The sequence below is a fragment of the Capricornis sumatraensis genome, chromosome 21 (genome assembly GCF_032405125.1).
Source record: "Capricornis sumatraensis isolate serow.1 chromosome 21, serow.2, whole genome shotgun sequence".
NCBI lineage: Eukaryota > Metazoa > Chordata > Mammalia > Artiodactyla > Bovidae > Capricornis > Capricornis sumatraensis.
Genome location: NC_091089.1, coordinates 25,845,989 through 25,867,659, shown reverse-complemented (window position 1 = coordinate 25,867,659; position 21,671 = coordinate 25,845,989). Strand labels below are relative to the sequence as shown.

The window sequence follows — 21,671 nt, the reverse complement described above, 5'->3', positions numbered from 1 at the left end:
TAGGGCCCGTGGGATTCAGTAATCATAGCACATGGGCTCACTAGCTGCATCTCCTGGGGAGCTCCAGAGCACAGGCTCAATAGCTGTGGTGCACAGGCTTAGCTGCTCTGCGGAATGTGGGATCTTCCTGAAACAGGGATCGCACAGGTCTGCCTTGGCAGAGGCAGATTCTTTACCACTGAGCCACCAGGGAAGCCCCTCAAAGAAATATTTTGAAAAAACCTACTGCTTCCTTTCATTGTATCTAAATAAAATCACCTAACAATTATTAATGATAATTCTGTGAAGTACTTTATAAACTTTAATTTGAATGATAATATCCATTTTGGTAAAAACGTAAAGGAAAGACAAAATAATGTCACATGGGCCACATTGAGGAAAAAAATATTTTTGAGTAAAGTGAAGATTGAAGGATCCTGGGAACTGAGCCAAAAACTAAATATGTAGCAACTATAGCAACATGTTAACTCTCAAACAATAATTACTTTCCTACTGCTGCTATTACCTGAAACATTATTCTTTTGGGGATTGTTTCAGAATATGTTACCATATTAAGTGAAAGGCAGCTGGGTCACAAATACTAAGAGAAAATTTTAAAAAATATCAATGATATATGTTTCTGATTTATATATTTCTTTCCTTTAGATTTCTAATTTTGTTTCTGTTCTCATCTATTAATAATTTTAAACATATCAATATCCAGATTTTAGAGAAGGAAATGGCAACCCATTCCAGTATTCGTGCCTGAAGAATCCCATGGAGAGAGGAGCCTGGCAGGCTGCAGTCCATGGGTTTGCAAGAGCTAGACACAACTGAGCGACTAAAACACTGTATCTAGATTTGGATTTCCTTGGCCTTTCTTTTTTCATATAACTAGTCCCTTAATGCTTCCTCGTGAGTTGTATTTTACAAGCTCTTAAACATTTCTACTTTTTCCCTAGCTTTAATGTTACTGCTGCTGCTGTTGCTAAGTCGCTTCAGTCGTGTTCTACTCTGCGTGACCCCATAGACAGCAGCCCACCAGGCTCCCCTGTCCCTGGGATTCTCCAGGCAAGAACACTGGAATGGGTTGCCATTTCCTTCTCCAATGCATGAAAGTGAAAAGTGAAAGTGAAGTCACTCAGTCGTGTCCGACTCTCGGCGACCCCATGGACTGCAGTCTACCAGGCTACTTCATCCATGGGATTCTCCAGGCAAGAGTACTGGAGTGGGTTGCCATTGTCTTCTCTGTTAATGTTACTAGCTGTCCTTTAAAAATGGGACTGTCTGCAAGTATAAAATAAATATCTTCTAAACTCTTTTCATGTAATAATTTTATTCTTTAGATTGACTAATATGATTCTCTGCTAGTCTACTTAAGTGAATTTGCATAATAATAAACAATTTGTAAATGCCCTAGTCCAGTTCAGCTATTTTTCTAAGCAATTCTATTCACGAAGGTTTTAAATCATTTTTGTTTGATATTCTTCATAACAAAATTGTGAAATAGGTCAATATCAAACTCACTGGTGAGTTTGATCTGTTTCTCAGAGACACTATATAATTAAGCTTTTATAATCTTCCAAGGTAAAACAGAGTCTAACCTCAAAAATATTGGATGAAGAAACTGGCAATAGTATCACTTTACAAATCTAGTTAGAACTGATGGAACAGTCCTAAGGACTAAAAAGGTAACACTGAACAGATGAGTTTTGCTAAACCTTTAGTATGAAGATCATCTGACGGCCCTGAGGTTCTCTGCATTTGGATTTTGATTGCAAGAATTCCTGAAGCAAAATTCCACAGTCTTTTTCCTGGGGGAGTGGGGAAAGGGAACAACTGGGAGTTTGGGATTAGCATGCATAAACTATATCTAAGATAGATAAACAACAAGGTCCTACTGTATAGTACAGGGAACTATACTCAATAACCTGTGATAAATTTCCATAATGGAAAAGAATATAAAAAAAGAATCTCTATATGTGTATAACTGAGTTACTCTGCTATACAGCAGAGATTGGCACAACATTGTAAATCAACTATACTTTGATGAAAAAATAATATTATAAAAATAAAATAAATGTAATAAATGATTCCGCTTCCCTGTCCAGCCTCTACAACTAACATAAATCCAGTTTCCCACCAATTTTGCTAATTCTTCTTTTTCCATGGGTTTTGAACCCTACTATAAGCCTTAACTCTCCTAAATGTCCTCCAAGTTCATACTTATGTCACTTCACCTAAGGATTACCCCCATTTAACCACTTACATTAATTTTTAAATGCCCTGTATTTTGCCTTCTAAAATACCTGGTTTTCTTAACTGGCTGCCTTCATTTTCTTTTAGGGTTCTTTTCCCCCCAACAAACTCCTTCCATGCCACTTGTTACTAATGGATTGATATTCTCCAGGATATATTTTGAGTTCATCTCTTTTTCAGTCTATATAATTCTGAAGTGATCTTATCAACCACAAAAGTTTTAGGCAGCACGTCTCTGAAATCTCTCAAATGTCTCTCCACCCTGGATGTGTCTTCTAAGCTGAAACATTATGTTCCCATACCTATTACACATCTCTAATGGATACCGCATAAGCATCATAAACTTTATATGTCAACACAGCTTCCTTCAAATGTTTTTCATTCCAAATCTTAGTAAATGTAATCACCATTCACTTAGGCAACCAGGCCTCAAATCCTGGAGTCATACTAAAATGTTCTGTTTTACTTCCCACAGTTAGGAAACCTTTACTTATCCAAAATATTTGAGAAACTACTATGTAACGAGATATTAAGCCATGTGCTAGCCACAGTGATCCAGCAGTAAAGAATCTGCCCGCTAATGAGGGAGAACCAGGTTCGATCCCCGGGTCAGGAAGATCCCTGGGAGAAGGAAACGTCAACCCACTCCAGTATTCTTGCCTGGGAAATCTGATTGACAGAGGACAGAGCAGGCTGGTGAGCTAGTCCATGGGGACGCATAAGAGTTGGACATGACTTAGCAACTAAACAACAGGTCATACTGTAGTAAGCAAAGTAGACACCATTCTTACAAAATGTATATCTTAATGAAATGTACAGAGGTAAAGAGGTCACTCATATCATAATCTATGTGAAAGACACTCCCAGGAGTTTCTGGGACTCTCAATACACAACCTATGAAGCTGTATATGGTACTCCTGCAAACACAATGTCAAATGTACAATAGTATAATGTTCATTATTTTTATTTACTGTGTCTCTATATTATTATTTTCTTGGAAAGCCACAATAGCTCTCTTAACTATTTCTTTTTTCCATAGTTTCTATGCTATGGCTCCACTACAGTGTTGCCAGAATAATCTTTCTAAAATTCTAAGCTGACCACAACCTTTCACAAAGCACTACCAACAGGATGCAATTCACGTCCTTAAACTGGCCTACAAAGCCTTCATGATGGAGCCCCTTTATCCTCCATTCCTTCACACATTTTTTGCTGTGGCCATGCTGAGCTCCTTGCCAATCTCCATGCTTAGCGAACTTTCTCATTATTTTAGGCCTCAAAACATGCTTTATCATGAATAACCCTTTACTTGTGAATCACCACTTCTTGCCCTTCACACTTATTCCTGACATCACTTTTTATAAAGTCTTTCTTAAGATTTACCATGGTCTGGGAAGCAGAGGTGGCAAGAATACTATAGAAACACTATACAAAAAAGATCTTCATGACCCAGATAATCACGATGGTGTGATCACCAACAGAGGGCCAGACATTCAGGAATGCAAAGTCAAGTGGGCCTTAGGAAGCATCACTACAAATAAAGCTAGTGAATGTGATGGAATTCCAGTTGAACTATTTCAAATCCTAGAAGATGCTGCTGCAAAAGTGCTGCACTCAATATGACAGCAAATTTGGAAAACTCAGCAGTGGCCACAGGACTGGGAAAGGTCAGTTTTCACTCCAATTCCAAAGAAAGGCAATGCCAAAGAATGTTCAATCTACCGCAAAATTGTACTCATCTCACACACTAGTAAAGTAATACTCAAAATTCTCCAAGTCAGGCTTCAACAATACGTGAACCATGAACTTCCAGATGTTCAAGCTGGTTTTAGAAAAAGGCAGAGGAACCAAAGATCAAATTGTCAACATCCGTTTGATCATTGAAAAAGCAAGAGAGTTTCAGAAAAATATCAACTTCTGCTTTATTGACTATGACAAAGCCTTTGATTGTGTGTACCACAACAAACTGTGGAAAATTCTGAAAGAGATGAGAATACCAGACCACCCGACCTGCCGCTTGAGAAATCTGTATGCAGGTCAGGAAATAACAGTTAGAACTGAACATGGAACAGCAGACTGGTTCCAAATACGGAAAGGAATATGTCACGGCTGTATATTGTCACCCTGCTTATTTAACCTATTTGCAGAGTACATCATGAGAAATGCTGGGCTGGAAGAAGCACAGACTGGAATCAAGATTTCCAGGAGAAATATCAAGAACCTCAGATATGCAGATGACACCACCCTTATGGCAGAAAATTAAGAAGAACTAAAGAACTTCTTGATGAAACTGAAAGAGGAGAGTGAAAAACTTGGCTTAAAACTCAACATTCAGAAAACTAACATCATGGCATCCTGTCCCATCACTTCAGGGCAAATAGATCGGGAAACAGTGGAAACAGTGTCAGACTTTATTTTTTGGTGTTCCAAAATCACTGCAAAGAGTGACTGCAGCCATGAAATTAAAAGACGCTTACTCCTTGGAAGAAAAGCCATGACAAAACTAGACAGCATATTAAAGGGCAGAGACATTACTTTGCCAAAAAGTTCCATCTAGTCAAGGCTATGGTTTTTCCTGTAGTCATGTATGGATGTGAGAGTTGGACTATAAAGAAAGCTGAGCACTGAAGAACTGATACTTTTGAACTGTGGTGTTGGAGAAGACTCTTGAGAGTCCCTTGGACTGCAAGGAGATCAAACCAGTCCATCCTAAAGGAAATCAGTCCTGAATATTCATTGGAAGGACTGATGCTGAAGCTGAAACTCCAATACTTTGGCCACCTGATGTGAAGAGCTGACTCATTGGAAAAGACCCTGATGCTGGGAAAGATTGAAGGCAGGAAGAGAAGGGGATGACGGAGGATGAAATGGTTGGATGGCATCTCCAACCCCATGGACATGAGTTTGACTAAACTCTGGGAGTTGGTGATGGACAGGGAAGCCTGGTGTGCTGCAGTCTATGGGGTCACAGAGAGTTGGACACAACTAAGCAACTGAACTGAATGGTACTTCTCCAATGTTCCAGCAGCTAAGACTCCATGCTTCAAATTCAGGACAGGAGGCCCAGGCTTGAACCTGGGTCAGAGAACTAGATCTCTCATGCCACAGCTAAGATCTGGCAAAGCCAAACAAATAAATATTAAAAAAAGATTCATCATGGTTCTATAGGTGCCCCACATCTGCCCACTCATGTCACCCTGCCATATGCCCATCATATTACTTATAGAATAAGGACATAATAACCACTTTGAAATTCTTATCTGCTTGACTCTAAGCTTTAGAGAGCAGGGACCCTGCTTTGCTTATTGTCATATTTTTGTTGCTCTAACTAGGCCATTCAGATATGACCTAAATCAAATCCCTTACGAAGATACAGTGGAAGTAACAAACAGATTCAAAGGATTAGATCTAATACACAGAGTGCCTGAAGAACTACAGACAGAGGTTTGTAACACTGTACAGGAGGTGGTGATCAAAACCATCCCCAAGAAAAAGAAGTGCACAAACCAAAATGGTTGTCTGAGGAGGCCTCAAAAATAGCTGAGAAAAGAAGAAAGTGAAAGGCAAAGGAGAAAAGGAAAGATATTCCCATCTGAATGCAGAGTACCAAAGAATAGCGAGGAGAGATAAAAAAGCCTTCCTAAGTGAACAATGCAAAGAAATAGAGGAAAAGAATAGAATGGGAAAGATTAGACAGCTCTTCAAGAAAATTAGAGATACCAAGAAAACATTTCATGCAAAGATGGGCACAATAAAGGACATAAATAATATGAACCTAACAGAAGCAGAAGATATTAAGAAGAGGTGGCAAGAATACACAGAAGAAGTATACAAAAAAGATCTTCATGACCCAGATAACCATGAAGGTGTCTAATCACTCACCTAGAGCCAGACATCTTGGATGACGAAGTCAGGTTGGCCTTAGGAAGCATCGCTGTGAACAAAGCTAGCAGAGGTGATGGAATTCCAGCTGTGCTATTTCAAATCCTAAAAAAAGATGCTGTTTAAGTGCTGCACTCAACATGCCAGCAAATTTGGAAAACTCAGCAGTGATCACAGGACAGGAAAAGGTCAGTGTTCATTCTAATCCCAAAGAAGATTCAAAGAATGTTCAAACTATCACATAATTGAACTCATTTCACATGCTAGCAAACGAATGCTATAAAATTTTCTAAGCTAAGCTTTAACAGTACGTGAACTGAGAACTTCCAGATGTTCAAGCTTGATTTAGAAAAGGCAGAGAAACCAAAGATCAAATTGCCAACATCTGTTGGATCACAGAAAAAGCAAAAGAATTCCAGAAATACATCTACTTCTTCTTTATTGACTATGCTAAATCCTTTGACTGTGTGGATCACAAAAAACTGCGGAAAATTCTTAAAGAGATGGGAATACCAGACCACCTTACCTACCTCCTGTGAAACTTGTATACAGGTCAAGAAGCAAGTTAGGACTGGACATGGAACAACGGACTGGTTCCAAACAGGGAAAGAAGTATGCCAAAGTCACCTTGGTTATGGTCACCTTGATTATTTAACTTATATGCAGAGTACATCATCTGAAATGCCAGGCTGGATGAAACTCAGGCTGGAATCAAGATTACCAAAAGAAATATCAATAAGCTCAGATATGCACATGACACCACCCTTATGGCAGGAAGTGAAGAGGCACTAAAAAGCCTCTTGATGAAGGTGAAAGAGGAGAGTGAAAAAGCTGGCTTAAAATGCAACATTCAAAAAATGAAGATCGTGGCATCTGGTCCCATCACTTCATGGGAAACAGATGGGGAAACAGTGGAAACAGTGATAGACTTTATTTTCTTAGGCTCCAAAATCACTGCATTTGGTGACTGCAGCCATGAAATTAAAAGACACTTGCACCTTAGAAGAAAAGATATGAAAAACATACACAGTGTATTAAAAAGCAGAGACATTACTTTGCCAACAAAGGTCCATCTTGTCAAGGCAATGGTTTTTCCTGTAGTCATATATGGATGTGAGAGTTGAGTACCAAAGAACTGATGCTTTTGAGCTGCAGTGTTGGAGAAGACCTTTGAGAGTTCCTTGAACTGCAAGGAGATCAAACAAGTCAATGCTAAAGAAAATCAATCCTTAATATTCACTGCAAGGACTGATGCTGAAGCTGAAGCTCCAATACTTTGACCACCTGATGCAAAGAGCTGACTCATTAGAAAAGACATGATGCTGGGAAAGACTGAAGGCACGAGGAGAAGGGGACGACAGAGGACGAGATGGTTGAATGGCATCACTGACTCAATGGACATGAGTTTGATCAAGCTCTGGGAGATGGTGAAGGACAAGGAGGCCTGGTGTGTTGCAGTTTATTGGGTCGAAAAGAATCAGAAACAACTGAGTCACTGAACAAGTTAAAAATTTTGCCTATGGCCTGAAATATACAGGATCACGCATTCTCAAGCCTCTGCCCTTTAAACGTATGATACTTTTTCATTCCTATAGAGATAAAAAGTTGCAGAACAGAGAATACAATTTGTCTTCTGGAGGGTTTAGAGGAACACTGTGACCAGATCTACCTGGACAGCTGCAAGAACAAAGGATTCCCACACAAAGAAGTCTGCAGTGACCAACCACACCCCTTTCCCTTTGAGCATAAAAGAAGCCTGAATTCTACCTTGGGTAAGATTGTTCTTTGGGAGACTAGGCCACCATCTTCTGGGTCTACTGGCTTTCGAAATGAAAATTCTACCCCTAACCCCAGTACCTTGACTTATTGGCCTTCTATTGGTGAGCAATAAGAGCTTGGGCTCGGTAACACACATACTCTTAGTGGCTGTATCCACAGCCTTATGAATAAAGACCCTTCTCTCTCTGCCTTGTCTCTACTATCTACTCGTTGCTGCTAATGTAACAGGTATTTAATATATTCTTTTTGAAGAAAGTCCCTCTGGATTCTGGTTGCAACATGCTGCCACAACTATCTTACAAATTCAGTTATTTTCTACTTGATCTGCTTTGATTCCTCAGCAGTGTCCATCAGCGCTGACCATTCTCTTTCTTGAAAGGTGGACTTAGCTTCCTTACGCAATGGCCTTCTGATTTTTTCTCTGTCTCTCTGGTTACTTCTTAGTCAGCTGCAGAGGTTGTTCCTTTATGAAACCATTAAACATTCCTCCTCTGAGGTGTCTTCTCCTCTCTGGAGCCCTTTTCCTATCTTACTCTTTGCAGGTTAATCAATCTGTGTTTTCATAATCCCATTTTAATAGAGGTAGAAAAGTAAATTCATTCTGTTTAATGAATGGAAGAACATATTTTAATGAGCATAGTTCCCATAGTAATATTGAACAAGGAGGGAAACGCGAAGAGCAAACCATTGGATGATTTTTGGGGAAAAAAAAAATCTTAAGCAGATTTATAGCATTAAAAGGACATTTCCTGAATAAGTTTTATAAAGATAGGGTTATGTGGAGGGCAGGGAAACTTAAGGGTTATTTTGTCCTGTAAAATATAACAGAGTGATTCTCATGTCAGTGAATATAAAATCATCTGTGTTTGTATGATATGGCTTTAATCCACTAAAGACAGTACTGTGCATTCACCAATGCACAAGTTGTAACAGCCTCCCTCAGGCAAAAGTGCTTAAGTGTCTGATAATGTCTAGTGACTTACTTAAAAGAGGATAAAACAACACACCCTCAGGCAGGCAAGAGGATTTAAATAGAGCCAATTTAGGAAGCATAATGCTTTAGCAAATTCACAAATTAATCCAGATTAAGACATTTTGCTTTTAGGATCTATTTCAAAAGACCAATTCTACAACTCTAACTTAGAAATGAGAGCAGGGGAGGGAGTGAAAACATACATGCTATAAATATCCTCAAATGTATAAACGCATACCATCAAAACATATAGAGCAAAATGATCAACATGAATTATCTCAAAATGATAGAAATATAGCTTCACTTTAAATGAATAAATTCGTTGGGAATGGGGAAGATTGTAATTTATACTAATATAAAGAATCTAGAAATGTAGATAATACATCTGCACATGTCTTTTGCATAATACAATTTAGAGAAAACTGTTCAAGGAGTTATTTAATCTGTATGTTTCATCCATAAAACTGACATGTTTTGTCTATGTGCATGAAGTAAGTTATGATCAAAGGTACCAGGTCTCTACAGCAAACTTAAGAATTTAATTGAAATTTTATTGCTACATATACCTATCCTATTCTATCCATGTGAAACTAGAAGTGATCTTTTTATAGTCCAAATTGTGTCCTCAGAGTTAAACTTTCACATCTGAGCTCAACAAAATCCCAAAGACACACCGTAAGATTATATAAGTGAGGCACATTAAATCAAGTGATTCCATGTATAAAAACCTACCACTCTGCATGAGAAAGGATCCCTTTCAATCACTGTTATACCTGAAATTTATTCTGTTCATGTAACATGGACATGCAGTGTCTACAGTTAGCGATTTCTTGGGAACTCACTGTTGAGCTTCCTTTAAAATACTTCTAGCGACAATGATCTTTGTTTCCTGTATACGTATTTCTCTGTGACTTTCATGACCAACTTAAAAATTCATTGAAAATCGTAACATAACCGTACCTTGCTTCCATTTTCTCTCACTTCTCGTTCCATCTTGAGGTCGGAAATTAGAAGGTTCTTATATTTGTTTTTCCCATTAGTGCTATGGTCATCTATTCTGTATTCCGAAGTCAGCTGTGCTGAGAGGGGACTGTCGCTCAGGTTCAGTGGTTGCTCATCCTGTTCCAGCCCAGCTTTGCCATCACAGTTGGGGTCGCCCATCTCCCTGCTGTGTGTTCCCCCTGAAGCAATTGAACTGTGCCCCAGAGTCTCGTTGCCATTGAAGCTCTCTGTGGCAGAATCATCTGTTGGAAAGAAAAAATTTATATTTTGATTTTAATTGATATGCTGATAAGTTTCTACTTCAACAAACATTTATTGAGCTCCTATTCTGAGCTTGGCATGGTACTAACCAATTTTACATATAATGTGCAGTTTATCCTTAGCAACAAACTTGTGAAGTAGTCTGTATCATTTTTAACCTAGAAGGCATATATATGTAGGCACAAGAAGTGAAGTATAAAATAAATAGAAGATAAAATAATCTGAAGACAAAATAAGCCTTTCAATTGCAAACGCAATCTCAAAGAAAAGTAAATTTTAAAAAATTGCCAATTATTTTGCAAGTAGTTTTTGGTTTTTCAGTGAGACTGTCCAGATTCAGTGAAAACTCTCTGATGAGAGCATTGTCCACCCTGCTAGCGGATTATATACTAGTACAAGATTTATGGGCGCTTAATATGCATCTGAAACATCAAAAGTACTCAGAAATTTTGCTCAGCCATCATAAAGGCTTTAAAGCCGAAGGGGTTTAATTATTGCCAGCATCTCTCTGCAGATAAAAAGACCCTGAAATCAGTGTTGCTTATATCAATAATACAAAATTTTAGAAATGATACAGATTGTCAAAAATAGAAATTTGGCTTAATGTATGTTGGAACATTTAGAATATTATGTAATTAGTCAATATCCCATTTTAAATATGCAGGAAAATGTGAATCAAGAGGCACTAAATGGAAAAAGCTAGTTACAGAAAGGTGTGGTCAATATGACCCCAATTTTGTGAAAAGAAAACATAAATACAAAAACAAAAAGACTGAAAGCTGTAGTCTAAAATGTTAATATTGATATTGTCTTAACAGTATGGCCCCGGATTTTCTAACATATTCTCTATTATCTACTCTATATAGAATTCATAGATGCAGATGGTGACTGCAGCCATGAAATTAAAAGACACTTACTCCTTGGAAGAAAAGTTATGACCAACCTAGAGAGTATATTCAAAAGCAGAGACATTACTTTGCCAACTAAGGTCCTTCTAGTCAAGGCTATGGTTTTTCCTGTGGTCATGTATGGATGTGAGAGTTGGACTGTGAAGAAGGCTGAGCACCAAAGAATTGATGCTTTTGAAGTGTGGTGTTGGAGAAGACTCTCGAGAGTCCCTTGGACTGCAAGGAGATCCAACCAGTCCATTCTGAAGGAGATCAGCCCTGGGATTTCTTTGGAAGGAATGATGCTAAAGCTGAAACTCCAGTACTTTGGCCACCTCATGTGAAGAGTTGACTCATTAGAAAAGACTCTGATGCTGGGAGGGATTGGGGGCAGGAGGAGAAGGGGACGACCGAGGATGAGATGGCTGGATGGCATCACGGACTCGATGGACGTGAGTCTGAGTGAACTCCGGGAGTTGGTGATGGACAGGGAGGCCTGGCGTGCTGCGATTCATGGGGTCGCAAAGAGTAGGACACGACTGAGCGACTGAACTGAACTGATAGAATTCATAATGTACTATAAAGTATATCATTTATAACATATATAATTTTCTAATAAAAATGGAATAATTATAGAAGAAACAGGGAAGGAGAAGAAGCAGAACTAAGAACAGTTTTCTGGCTTTAAAATACAGAAGAAAATCGGTTAGAAGGAAATAATTTCAATGTATTGAGAGCAAAGAAAAATAAAGTCTACCTAAACAATAAAATTCTGTTTGTCTTAATTTCTTCTTTCTATTCACAGTAAGAATTTGCTATTCATTTTAAAGGATTATGACTGAGAAAGGCATTAAACTGCTTCCTTTAGGGCAGAGTCGCTGATGAAACCATGTACATATCTGTGACTTTTTGTGAATTTTTTGTTTGATTTCCAATATTCTCAAGTTTGCTTTCCTTTGTAGAGTACAATGAAATATTTGTCATCTTTTAATCAATCGAAATTATGGAAATAATGTTTACATTCTGAAGGAGTGGTATAACTCACCTGTTAATTTTATTCAACAAACATTTACTGAGAGCCTGATTTTGGCCAAAAGCAGGTAAAATATTTGGTCAATAGAGAATCTGGTGCCTTCAAAGGGTTCACAGATAATTTAGTAACAGAAAAATAAAGATGAAGCTAAAATACAGAGCAAAAAAAGGAACAAGGGATCCAGAACAAGGGATCGAGATATCCAGAAGGTTTTCTAAAGAAGGTGGCATTGGAGTTGAATTCCACAGCTTGAATCAGGTGAAGAGCCTTCCCCACCTAGAAACTGTCAGGTGCAGTCACAGAGGAAAGAATATGCAGGCCCATGAGAAATAAGAGTACAGAGCTGAGTACCAAAGAGACACTGATGAAAGGGAAACCTAAAAAGGGAGGAAAAGAAGTGTTTTGTGCATCAAAGAACTTGGATTTTATCTTGAGAGCAAACAAGTAATTTTAATTACCTGTGGGAAGTAATGTGAAAAAAAAATGTTTTAAAGAGATAACTCTGTCTTTGATGAGGAGAATGGTATGAAGGCAACAATCTGGAAGCTGGGGGGACCCTTAGGAGATGTAGAAGTCATCTAAGTCAGCTTGTTGAAAGCTCAACAAACTCTAAGTAAAACAGCAGCAGTGCAGAGTAAGAGGGGGTGACTAAAACTATTTTAGAATAGAAAAGATATGTAAAACAAACATACAGTTATCAAAGGCAAAACATTGGAGGGAGGGATAAATCAGGAGCTCGGGATTAACATACATACACTACTATATATAATGAATAGATAACCAACAAGATCCTACCATACAGCAAAGGGGAACTCTACTCAATCTTCTGTAATAACCTAAATGGGAAAAATATCTGAAAAAATGAACATATGCATATGTATAACTGAATTACTCTGCTGTATACCTAAAACAAATGCATACTTGAAAATCAAATATATTTCAGTAAAAATTAAAAAAAAAAAGAGAAGAAGTAAGACTGGTAATGGTTGGATACAGGGCTAGGAAAAAGTCTAGGTTTCTCACTCTAGTGAAAAATAAAAACAAAGGGCATTCAGTTTAATTTTCAACAAAATAGTATTTTTTAAGCAATTCTCTGAACATATTTTGTGAGAAAATGAAAATGAGTTTGCAGGATAAGAAATTACTCTGTTTATGTACCCATTCAAAAAAGGACCTCATTTGGTGGAAAAAACAAGAGAATTTAGGAAACTGGCCATAAGTAATATGTATAGTGTTTTCCACAATTATTAATTTGAGAAATCAATAACATTCTTTTAACAATGAACTATCCAATGTTTGAGAAACAAAATTAGGATACAACTTATGTAAGTAATTTGGAATTTTAATAATGTCCTTCTATGCTAAGTCATATGGTCATGCTAAAGTACAAAAAGTTATTTCTATTTATTTATTTCTAAGAAAACCAAAGAAAAGTATAATGGACTGATTCAAGTCCAATTATTTAACTCATGAAGAAAATTGTGATTTTACATTTGTGTACTTGAATCCCTTCAAAATAATATTTTATGTAAGAGATTTTTATCATTACATTAAAAAATATAACCTCAAAGATATTTTTAAAAACTAAATCTATATTCACATAGAACAAATCCAATGTCAATTATAGTCAAACCTGTTATATCTGTAATTTTAATCTGATATCATCATACATATTAATAAAATATATCATTTATTCATTTTTCAGATAAGAGAAGGGTTAGCATTTATCAAGAGACTCTTTAATAAATGTCATGTATCTATAATTTCGGTACAAAGCATAAACAATAAAGAAAGAAAATATTTTTAGAGAGAGTGGTTCACTCCAGATGTTACCAAGGTAACTAAATTCAACAGCTTTACATATTTCAGTTCCTCAGTAAATCATATGTTTCATGAAGGACAAATTATTTACTAATTTGTATCAAATACATATTCACATGTTTTATCTTGTGAATGGTAAAAGAATCAATTTCACATGCCACTGTTTCAGAAATCAAAATTTAAAACAAAGTTTTTGATGTCTATATTAGAAAAATTTAATATAAAAAAGTGAACAGACATTAAACTGAGGACTCATTAACCATTTTTTATTACCTACTTGCATAAAACCACGTTCATCGTTTTCATTCTCTCTTCCTTAAAGATAATTTTTTCAGAATTACAGACCACAAATCTGAGACTCCTGTTAATCGTAACAATTCACATCAGATTACTGCTTTACAGGGGAAACCTGCTTTCTTACCCAACAGAATTTGCTCCATCCTGAGTGGCTGCAGGCGTGTGGGTACCAGGCTGCTAGACACAGAGTGTAAGCTTAAGATCTGTAGTTACGATCATTATGTTCGCAGGCCCAGAATGATGGTGCTCCTCTCAAGTTTCAGTGCGGGTACCATAGCACTGGAACCAAAAACTGTATTTGAGTCCCAAGGAAAAACAGCACCTGGAGCTTTGGAAATTAAGAGTGCCCAGGGTGCCTAGCAACAAAGGAGAATGTGGAATATGATGACAGGTAGTGTGGGATCTAGTGACATCAGAAGGGCAGTTGGTTATTTGAGTTGCATTTGCACTGAGGTTTTGGTGGGATGGATTTAGTATTGTGAAAGGGGCTGTCCACTTGAGCTTGGCTGTGGCTCTCGTCTATAACACTAACATGGGTAGCAGGCTATTTCCTTCTTTCGCCTTCCCCACTCCTCATTTTCTCCAAAAGTTAGTACAGATTCTAGAGATATTGTTTAAATTATTTCTAACATCTCCACCAGTGCAAAGTAGGTTCATCAACACCAGTCAATAGTTAGTTTTCCCTATATAAAATGAATTAACCTATAACAGTATGTGTGGTATATGGCTGTAGGTATATTTAAATATATCTATATATACATATATATGTATATCTATCTTTTATATATAAAATATTAATAATATGATATCTATATATATGTTTGAAATATCCCAAAGCACCTGACCTACTTTCTTACTCACTTTTAGTAGCTCTTCATTATGGCCTTTAGGCAAAGTGCCTCGGGCAAAATGAATAGGAAAAATATATATCATCCTCATTTTAATTTTAATACTTGGAAATTTAGTCCTAAATGAAGGTCAGATGCTCATAGGGCCCCCCAAAACTTTTAATATTTGCCTCCAAATGCAATATAGTCTCCTTTCTCTAGTTCTCTGACTACATTTTGAAATCAAAACATTCAGACTAAGGGAAAATTTACTGATGCAGATGAATTCATGTGTGTGTTACATATGCATGCCTAACTACTACTGAAAGGTTAAAGGACATTGATTCTAAAATGATCAAACTGATATTGGGAGTAAGAAAATAACAAGGAGATTCAGTTCTCAAGTAAATTAATTCTATTGAAGGGTGTTATCCAAGTCTGGGAGCTCCGAATTCAGACCATGTCATTGCAAGGACAGGCTCTAATTATAGGAGCAAGATAGTGAAGGCACTGAAATAAGCTATATGTTCGAAAGGATATCACTAACCTCAGCACAATAATTAAAGAAAACTAATTCAGAGCCACGAATGAGGAGATGATATTCATTTCTCTATATCACTTTGTTTACAAAGTTTAACTTAACCAAATACCTATTGTGTGTTAGACACTCTTTCTGCGATTGTGAGTCCAGAGAGACTCCATGTAGAATTTGTTCTTAACTTGACTATAACAAAAGAATTACAATGCAAGTCAGAAAACAGCATTTGTCCCACATTAAGTTTCATAGAAGGCACAATGAGTAAACAAGGTTTTCAGAGAGAGAAAAGTTGCTTATGCATCATGGAGGGTGAGGATGGTATCAGTTACAAGAGGTGCAATCTGAAGGAGGTAAAATACACATAGATACATATTGGTGATGGTGTAGGTTATTTTAGTTCAGAGAGCATATGAGAAAAAGAAATATAGGCAGGAAAGAGCTAGAAGAGGACAGAGAACTGAGTACATTCTACATTTCTACACACTAAGACAGGGAACTGTATGTTTCAGCAAGTTGTGGACATTTTATTGTATATCCCTTTTTTGGATCACATAAAATTACTGATGGTTCTTCCAGGGTAGGTACTTGGAGAAGCCAACTGATTAGGTGAGTTTAGGCTGTTGAAAGTCTATCTCTGCTCCTACCTTACCTGCTCCAACTGATCAATAAAACTTTCTCCCAATTCTAAGAGGACCCATTTTAAAAAAATGGTCATTCATGACTGATCAATGGTTTCTTAATTAGCTAAATAAGTTATTATAAACTATAACTTTCATGCTTACACATTAGCTTAAGGTTTCAAAAACCAGACATTTTACAGAAAATGATATGCATTAATGTTTTTTATAATCACAATATAATTTGAAAATATCTGATTTATTTTGCTGATGAAGTCAACAGTTACTGTGAATACTGTGTTTTACTGATTATATTCACAGCACAATAAAATGCTAAATTTCAGCTAGAGATAAGTGAAAATTATATATGATTGGATATATACATATACATATATACACATGTGTGTGTGTGTGTGTGTGTGTGTGTGTGTATAGTGCTTTATACAAAGTTGATGTCATCTATAAGGTGAGGTCACATACAAAAGAATGCAAGCAGTGTTAAGGGGTAGGGTGGACAACTGACGAGAAAACAGGGATCTCAGCACGACAACCATAAGAAACTAACCTCTGCCTACTACTTGAATAAACTCTCAAGTACATTCTTTACCAGATTTTCCAGATTAGAGGTTAGACAGGCTGACCCCTTGATTTTAGCCTTTGTGATAACCTGATCTTAAAACCTAGTTGAACTTGCCTCAACTTTTGACCTGTAGAACTGATGAGCTCGTGGCAATTTATTACACAGCAACAGAAAATGAATACAATGACAAGCATAAAGGAATGTCTATGGTGGATCAGGATAGGTAATACCACTTAAAATTATTCAGGTATACTCAATGATTGGTGTGGACCAGTGTTTCTCAAACTTTAATTGCTCCAGAATCTCCTGGGTAGATAGTTAACAATACAGATTCACTTGGGCACTAAAAACTTCTAACTCAATAAAAATCGGAAATGCTGGTTTCTTTTACCTTGTTCAGGGACAAGAGATGAAGAAGCAATTCTCTTACAAGAGTTCTGGGGCCATTAATTAGTGTAGATCATCTCCCACAACTAACTGGTTGAATATGGAATTGTGGGTGGTAACTGCTAATAACAAGATAACTGAATATGACTGACAGCCCCCAAATCTGAGCTCAGTAAGACAGAATGCAAGCATATTTTAATGTCATTTAATAAATCTCTAGGAAATTTTCAGAAAAAGAGACCAGCCAAATATTGTTTCCCTTATCAAAACTAATCAGAACTTCACAAAAAACCCAGAGCCAGTCGGGTTCACTTTTTAAAAGACTCCTAAAAGGATATGTTTTTTTCCTGAAGAGCTTATATCAATATGTATTGAATAACCAAAGATGTTATTTCTGGGGAAAAGATCACTTTGATTACTTTAACAAACTCTTAGGCAAGAAGGGCTTTACCAAGGTCAAGAGTACAATTGCAAAATCAAGAAACTTTATTCTGCCCATAAACCAGAGCTGTGTACCAACTACATGTTCACTTGTGCTTAAATTATTGTCTGATTTTGCTTACATGGTACACAAAGAGTATTGTCCAGGAAAGACTGTCAAATTCTTCCAATTTTGTTCCCGGAGTCCCTCGTGTTCTTTTCCCTGTCCTCATGGCAACTCCTCAAGTTATCTGTGTGCAAACGGGCTTTCCAAGTCATTTTACTGAGAAATAGGTTGACAGATTGATTATCCCTTAACTGAAATTCCCCCACAGGAAAATGCTACTTCAGCTAGACACTTGTAATTGAAACCTTTTATCTCTAATTGTGGAATGGAAGGCTTTTCTCTTGGTATTTTTAGCCATTAGCAAGCAGGTGAAGAAATGTATTGTTGTTTCGAAAGTGTGTGCAGAGGAAGAAATCCTAAAATTATCTAGACCTAATTCATTCCCAGGTTCTCAGAGTAACTTGGAGGCAAATGATTAGAGTGTCTGATCTGTGATGTTTTCTTTTAATCATGCTGCTCTCAAAAATGTCCCTCTCCCTCCTGTAGTGGGTGAACCAGGACCACTCACTGCTGAAGCAGAAGCTTTCATGCCCAACCTCCTGAAATTCCAAGAAACTTGAGCCACCCAGCACTTTGGAGACTTGATAAGGAAATCCTATATTAAGAATTCTGAAAGGCTCCCCACACACTCCTTCCTCTTCTAATGGGTCACCTACTGGTCTGCTCTCAAGCCCATCTTTCCCTTTTCTTTGCAAACCATTTCTCAGATTTCCTTGGCCTTGTTTTATGACTGGTTTAAACAATGAGAAGTATTGGCAGTGACAGGAGGGGAGAAGAAAATGCCTAAGTATCCCTATTTCTCCCATTCACACACAGTTCCCCTCTGATTCAGAACTCTCAGTTTCCAACTTTGTTAAAGGGTGGGGTGAGGGGGTCTTCTCCACATTCCAGCTCCCACCAGGAAGCATCTTCCTGCCAGAAAGCATCCTATGCATGTCTGTTTACCAGCAGGTAGCTCTGGCTCTTGGCCTCTAGTAATGCTATCTCCTCTCCAGCTTTTCCACTTCTAGCTCTAGCAGAGGCTTCCTTTTATAACTAATTCCTACACTGCTTTACACATTGTGAAGAAGGCCTTATTTTCATTTTTTTCTAATGAATGTCATGGAATGAACATTTTCCAGATTGAATCACAACGAATAAAATTCACTTTACTTTGGCCTCAGGACTTCTGTTTTGTAGTACCTGTGATGTTTTTATAGTCAATATCTTGTGACTGTTTTCCTTCATAATGTCAATTCACTATTTGATATCTAAGAGATTTTCACTAAGCTTTCTTTATTTCTACCTCTGGGGTTGAAATCCATCATTATCTGTAACAGTGATATTTATGAATTTATTAGCTGTCTTGAAGGATTCAAGGTCATTAAGCATTTATTGGCAATTATAAAGCAGTATTATTTAGACACTTGTCAAGATATTGGCATCTTTCTAATAAAGACTAAATTATTTTGATTGATTTAGACAAAAGGATTCATCTCAGTAATGCCAGTTGCTTTGACTCATTAAACATCTTAATTACACAAATCATTTTGGTAGTTATTTCCTTTACAATATTTAAAACAGACCTGGGCATAAAATAAGACTATCAGTTTTCCTGTTTTATAGAGCTCAATAAAGAATTTAATTGCTCAAGTCACCTTGACAGTGACAAACATAGGATTAGATACTGACTTAATTCTAGATCAAATTTCTATTTAAATGGTACTGCTACACCTCAGCAGGAAACACATGTTCAGGTATTGTAAGGCGAAAAGCCTGAAAAAGACAGGTGGTTTGCTGTGGGGGAAAAAAAGGAGCTAACTTTCAATTTAGCATGCTCTTAGAGATACTACTAAATTGAAGGGTGTATTCTGAGTTGCCCATTTTGGAATAACATCAGGAATCACAGTGATCAGCCTGTTACCACCTTCTCCTCACTTAACAAAAGCCTTCTGCTACCCTTCTTGTAATTAGCATAAACTGAACAGCCATGTTTTTATAAACGCAGATGAACTTTCAGTCTCACCATGATTAGAAGAGTACAGGCTGACCAATGACATGATATTTATAACCAAAGACAATTCTGTTTGACACTCAGGGCTGAATGATATCAAATGATACTATTTTAGAAAACTTACTGAAATTTTGAAAGCAGGACAAATCAAAGAATTTATAATTACAAGAGATCAAAGAAAACCAACATTAACATATTTAAAGGACATAGAAAATTAAGTCCTCTTGTTGAAGGAGAACAGTAATAGATTTGTCAGTTTTTTATTTAAAAAGTGACTCCATTTCACCACAAGGAAACTGAAATTTGTAACTATGTGTGGTGATGGATATTAACTAGATTTACTGGTTAGCATTTCACAACCTATACACCTATTAAATCATTATGTTGTACACCTGCCACTAATATAAGCTTGTATGTCAATAATAACTCGATTAAAAAAAAGTAAAGGAGTTACCCTCAGACCACAGTTAAGATCCATACAAATCACCATGAAGCCACGGGCCTTGCAGCCAGCTCAGCAGAATAAAGCTCTGATACCATTTATATTCCCACCATCACCCTGGATCACTGTGAGTCTGGGTGAAGGGCAGACAAGGGCCAATGGTCACACTCATGGGAAAGGGTATGAAACCTGGATGTCATGAATGGCTTCACTGTTATAAATGAGTATTCAGCAAGTGCATAAGGTGTGCATACTCTGTTTTTACTGTGAATAAAAAGTAAGGAAACAAGGAGAAGGGGAGGAAGACCTACCAACCCAACTCTAAAATAAACTTCTCTGTAAAAATAGCAGTCACTGTGCTTGCAATGTAGAGAATAAAGTGTAAGTCAGAGACATTCATTGGAGAAGGCAATGGCACCCCTCTCCAGTACTCTTGCCTGGAAAATCCCATGGATGGAGGAGCCTGGAAGGCTGCAGTCCATGGGGTCACTGAGGGTTGGACATGACTGAGTGACTTCACTTTCACTTTTCACTTTCATGAATTGGAGAAGGAAATGGCAACCCACTCCAGTGTTCTTGCCTGGAGAATCCCAGGGACAGGGGAGCCTTGTGGGCTGCCGTCTATGGGGTCGCACAGAGTTGGACATGACTGAAGTGACTTAGCAGCAGCAGCAGCAGAGACATTCATAACAAAATGTTCTACTTTCATAACAGCAGAATCCTAGAGTGCTCATCAAGAGTTCACAATGTATTCAGACTTATCACCACCCAGGTGGCACTAATGGTAAAGAGCCCTTCTGCCAATGCAGAAGACGTAAGAGACATGGGTTCAATCCCTGGGTTGGGAAGATTCCCTGGAGGAGGGCACAGCAACCCACTCCATTATTCTTGCCTGGAGAATCCCATGGACAGAGGAGCCTGGTGGGCTACAGTCCAAAGGGTCTCACAGAGTCAGAAGCAACTGAAGCGACTTAGCACACATGCATGAGGATAAAATGGTGAGACATTTTCAGCAACAGACATAGCACTTGCTTTGGTTGCATTAACTCAGTAATTTAACAAATAGTAAAGATAGAAGAGTTATTTCCACTTTGTGCATTTCTATTTCACACTCAATCTCACTATATTTGAATCAGTTTAAAGCCTTAATTTTATTAATCCTGAATTAAATGACAAAAGGTTAGTTTGAGCACTGGTTTTGGGGAAAAGGAGGCTCATGGTCAAGGGAACCATGAAAGCACTGAAAATTTTGAATCTGAAGCCAAGCAAACTCTTTCAAGTCATAGATGGTTGAGGGACTGACTCTAATGGAACAGACTGGACAACGTGAGGGCAGCCATCATATCCTAAATTCTCCTCTAAAGTACAGGCTCTCCCAGACCCATCCCTACCAACACCCACAGAACAATGTTTGAAACAAGGTCAACTTGTTTTAAAAAATGGTTGGAAGATCACAAGAGTCATGCTTTCTGTCTGTGGTGGAGCCTAACGGATTCATTTCTCAAGCAAAAGCTGGAACCAGCATTCTAAACCTCTCTCCAGGAACCAATGACCAGCCAGGGTCATG

At 37.6% G+C, this 21,671-nt stretch overlaps 1 protein-coding gene across 7 annotated transcripts in view; it reads right to left on the bottom strand.

The window, feature by feature from the left end:
• NOL4 (nucleolar protein 4) overlaps window positions 1-21,671 on the bottom strand; it is a 470,394-nt gene that overhangs the window by 204,940 nt on the left and 243,783 nt on the right. For 5 of the 7 annotated variants that reach the window (XM_068993684.1, XM_068993682.1, XM_068993685.1 and 2 more), the window contains one exon: window positions 9,833-10,116. In XM_068993684.1, coding sequence (XP_068849785.1) covers window positions 9,833-10,116 — 284 coding nt within the window. Of the gene's footprint in view, window positions 1-9,832; window positions 10,117-14,297; window positions 14,317-21,671 lie in introns of those variants that run through there. The other 2 variants (XM_068993687.1, XM_068993688.1) reach the window with 1 other exon arrangement.